At 44.4% G+C, this 4,774-nt stretch overlaps 2 protein-coding genes across 2 annotated transcripts in view; one reads left to right on the top strand and one right to left on the bottom strand.

Annotated features, from left to right (window-relative positions):
- Positions 1-366: 366 nt before the first annotated feature.
- On the bottom strand, positions 367-852 carry LOC137633079 (myosin-K heavy chain-like). The gene has a single exon (XM_068365242.1). It carries the CDS (start codon positions 850-852, stop codon positions 367-369), a length of 486 nt encoding a protein of 161 aa, XP_068221343.1.
- Positions 851-4,774, top strand: part of LOC137633078 (basic proline-rich protein-like) — a 5,944-nt gene continuing 2,020 nt past the window's right edge. The window contains exon 1 of the mRNA XM_068365241.1: positions 851-1,785. Within this exon, the coding sequence (XP_068221342.1) occupies positions 851-1,785 (935 nt within the window). The remainder of the gene's footprint in view (positions 1,786-4,774) is intronic.

Here is a 4,774-nt window from a genome sequence, read left to right as displayed (position 1 = left end):
ATATATATATATATATATATATATATATATATATATATATATATACATGTAAATATATATATATATATATATATATATATATATATATATATATATATATATATATATATATATATATATATATATATATATATATATATTTATAAAATTTGATAACTTGAAGAAACTAGCAGACAACTAACTTAAGAGGTAAGAAATCAGTAGTCTTCATCAAAAAACAAAGGAAAAATAGAATTTGGGTTCACACCTCCATAAGCATCAACATCTGGGAAAGGTTTTGAAGATTATTTAAAGACTTTTTGAAGACTATTTTGGATTTTGAAGCTCGGAGACAAAAAAAGTTTTTTTTCTTTGAAAATAAGCTAGTTACAGGAACTCTATATTGTTGGCTCGGCTGGGTTGCCCGCTTCCCGCCAGCCAGGGCGGGCCTATCCCCCTCCTGCCAGCCCAGGCAGGTCTCACCCCCTCCCGCCAGCCCACGCAGGCCTCTCCCCCTCCCGTCACCCCAGGGTGGGCCTCCCCCCCTCCCGCCATCCTGGGCGGGCATCCACCTCTCCTGCCAGCACGGGCGGGCCTTCCCCCTACCGCCAGCCCGGGTGGGCCTCCCCCCTCCCGCAAGTCCGGGAGGGCCTCCCCACCTCCTGCCAGCCCGGGCGGGCCTCTCCCCCTCCCGCAGCCCGGACGGGTTTCCTCCCCCCAGCCCGGGCGGTCCTCCACCCTCCCGGCACCCTTGGTGGGCCTCCCCCCCTCCCGCAAGCCCCGGTAGGCCTCCCCCCTCTCGCCAGCCCGGGCGGGCCTCCCCCCCTCCTGCCAGCCCGGGTGGGCATCCCCCCCTCCTGCCAGCCCGGGCATGCCTCCCACCCTCCCTCCTGCCCGGGCGGGCCTACACCCCTCCCGCCTGGCCGGACGTGCCTTCCCCCCTCCTGGGCAGGACTGCCCTCCTCCTGGGCACGCTCCCCCTCCCCCCTCCTGGGCAGGACTGCCCTCCTCCCGGGCAGGCTCCTCCCCTCCTGCCAGCCCGGGCAGGCTTACCCCTCTCCGGCCAGCACAGGCAAGCTTCCCCCTCCCTCCTGCCCGTTCGGGCCTACCCCCCTCCCGCCAGCCCGGGTGGGCCGTTCCCCCTCCCGGGCAGGACTGCCCTCCTCCCCCCAGCCCGGGTTGGCCCACCCCCTCCCGCCAGCCCAGGGGGGCCTCCCCCCTCCCGGGCAGGACTGCCCTCCTCCCCCCAGCCCGGGTGGGCCCACCCCCTCCCGCCAGCCCAGGGGGGCCTCCCCCCTCCCGTCAGCCCGGGCGGGCCTGCCCCCTCCTGCCACCCTGGGCAGGACTCCCCCCAGTCCCGCCAGCCAGGCGAGCCTCCCCCCCCCTTTACGGGCCTCCCGCCTGCCTGTCCGGGCGGGCCTCCCCCATTACCGTCAGCCCGGGCGAGTCTCTCCCCATTCCGCCAGCCAGGGCAGGCCTCCCCCCCTTTCGCCAGCCTGGGCAGGCCTCCCCCCCTCTCGTAAGCCCGGGCGGGCCTTCCCTTCCCCCGCCAGCCCCGGCGGGTCTCCAACCCTCCCGCCAGCCCGGGCGGGCCTCCCCTCCACTCGCCCTCCTGGGCGGGCCTCCCCCCCCCAAGCCAGGGCGGGCCTCCCCCTATCCCCCAGCCCGTGCGAGCCTCCCCACCTCACGCCAGATATGGCGGGCCTCCCCCCTTCCCGCACGGGCCTCCCCCACTCCCGCCAGTCCGGGCGGGCCTCCCCCCCTCCCTCCAGCCTGGGCGGTTCTCCCCGCCCTCCCGCCAGCCAGGTCGGGGCTCCGCTTTTCCTGCCAGCTCGGGCAAATTCCCCCCCCCCCCTGCCAGCCCAGGTGGGCCTCCCCCCTCCCACCAGCCCGGGCGGGCTCTCTCCCCCCCTCCCGCCAACCAAGGTGGGCCTACCCCTCCCGCCAGCCCGGGCGGGCCTCCCCCTCGCTCCTGCCAGAATGGGGGGGCCTTCCCCCTTCCAGCCATTTTTTTTTCCCTATTTCCTTCTTTATCAATTGTGGTCCTTTCTTTCATTCTTTCATCATTTATTTATCAAACATTCTCCTTATTTTCAAAATGAATGGCCTTCCCCTCCGGTGCTCGTCTTAGACCGTCAATATTAGTTCCTATAATATCACTATCTATCCAGCAAAGAAATCTCAACCGAGTGGCACCATGAAACACTTTCCCTGGACCATTCCAACCTATTTGATATGTGAGTGAAGCCAAGACAAGGTATTCATTAGCTGGATTCAAGCATAGGTCATTTGGAGTACTATATTCCATTTCCTTCACTCTTCGATATTACAATCTCCATAGAAAAAACTGGCATTGTGAAGCATGCTTCCATGAATGAGTAGTGTCACTCAAGATTTTCTTTTATACAGTTTATGTCTCATTCTTTTATCACTATTCCAGTTAACGAAAATATCTTGTTTGATTTAAAGAAAAAAAAACGGGAAAATCTTTCTACAGAGCACTTCAGGGATATGAAGGAATGCAAAATATAATGATCTAATTATACCGATTCATAAAAAACCCAGACATGAAATGACGTGTCTGAGGCCTTTGTCTTACAGTATACTAGAAACAGATATATTAGTTTTTATGTGTGCAGTGTATTGAGACCTAAATTCAGGAGAGTAGCACCATCTGCATATACAAAGAGTTTACTTTCTAGGCCAACCACATTGAAAAGAATAACATAATATGGAAGTGACGGAAATTGGGAAGTAATCAGCAGGCTAGACCTACCTCAAACATATTCCCCAATTCTACAACAAGCATAATATATATATATATATATATATATATATATATATATATATATATATATATATATATATATATATATATATATATATATATATATATATGTATATATATATATATATATGTATATATATATATATATATATATATATATATATATATATATATATATATATATATATATATATATATATGTATATATATATATATATATATATATATATATATATATATATATATATATATATATATATATATATATGTGTGTGTGTGTGTGTGTGTGTGTGTGTGTGTGTGCGTTATATGTGTGTGTGTATGTGTGTGTGTAATACCAATTTTCTCTCACCGACCAGGGTTTGGTTCCCCGGCTGACCAGAAGCTATTATCTCTGAGTTGATTCCCCATTGGTTCTCTGATCCCGAGGTATAGAGAGAATAAACTATTGAGGGTGTGTAATACTTACTTATATGAATATGAAAAAAGCGTCTAAATGTGCAAAATTTATCATTACACACACACACACACACACACACACACACACACACACACATATATATATATATATATATATATATATATATATATATATATATATATATATATATATATATATGTGTGTGTGTGTGTGTGTGTGTGTGTGTGTGTGTGTATGTGCGTGTGTAAATATCACAAAAGCTAACACGTGAGGAGCATAAAATAATTAAAGTATTATAGCCCCGAAAGGAAATAGGAAGACACAAACTCGGTTCTCCTTCCGTGACTATATATATATATATATATATATATATATATATATATATATATATATATATATATATATATATATATATATATATATATATTTATATATATACACATATATATACACACACACACATATATATATATATATATATATATATATATATATATATATATATATATATATATATATACATATACACATACATATAAATGTATATATACATATATATATATATATATATATATATATATATATATATATATATATATATATATATATATATATATATATATATATATATATATATATATATATATATATATATATATATATATATATATATATATATATATATATATATACACACATATTGGAGTAGGGAGACGCGTTCTGTCTTTCATCCATTTATTAGCGCCTACGTTTCGTATCAGCTTGATACATTTTCCAAGCTGAAACGATTACAAATCAATTGCTTATAGATAAAAAGATACACACAACGTTTACCAACAACAAAATTAAAAACCTTTTTAATAAATTAAGAATAAAAACAGAGTAAAAAGGAGAAACACAGAATAACAGTGAAAGGGCTAGGGGCGTATACAGAGAAACAAATTAATAAAAAAATACTAATAATAATAATAATAATAATAATAATAATAATAATAATAATAATAGAACGAACAAGACACCTACCCACAGCGGTAGCGTAAGGAGAACTGACACGAAAAATTGTTATGGAAGGGAGTGTAAACAAAACAACAGGTAATTAAGCAATAAACAATTGGGTGAAAGACGACTGGTGGTTAAGAGAAGGTACAGTTAGCTTAATCATTATTGATTCAAGGGTGGTTAGTTCGTCTATATATCGGGGTCTTCCTACAATATTAAAATGACCGGTATCTATGTGTATTTTGTAACTTTTACTGTGATTTCTTATGCTAGATTGTTCTGGATTTGATAGTCGACAACCCGTTCTATAGCTAATTCCTTGATGAGAGGAAACTCGGACTTTTAGCAGCCTCCTGGTGCAACCGATGTAAGTGCCAAGATCACATCTGGGACAATTATACTTATAAACGACACCGGAGGCAAACAGGGGGCTGATCTTATCCTTGACTTGGAAGAGTGAGCCGATGGTTCGGGGGTTTATGGGAATTAGTTTTAAATTAAGGGCAGGCAATTGCTCACTGAATAGGTTAATGCATTTTTTCCTAAATTTATTATTATGGAGAAAGGGAAATCTAGCAAACATACGA

Source organism: Palaemon carinicauda, chromosome 42 (assembly GCF_036898095.1).
Source record: "Palaemon carinicauda isolate YSFRI2023 chromosome 42, ASM3689809v2, whole genome shotgun sequence".
NCBI classification, from domain to species: Eukaryota; Metazoa; Arthropoda; class Malacostraca; order Decapoda; family Palaemonidae; genus Palaemon; species Palaemon carinicauda.
This window is presented reverse-complemented; position numbering and strand designations above follow the sequence as displayed.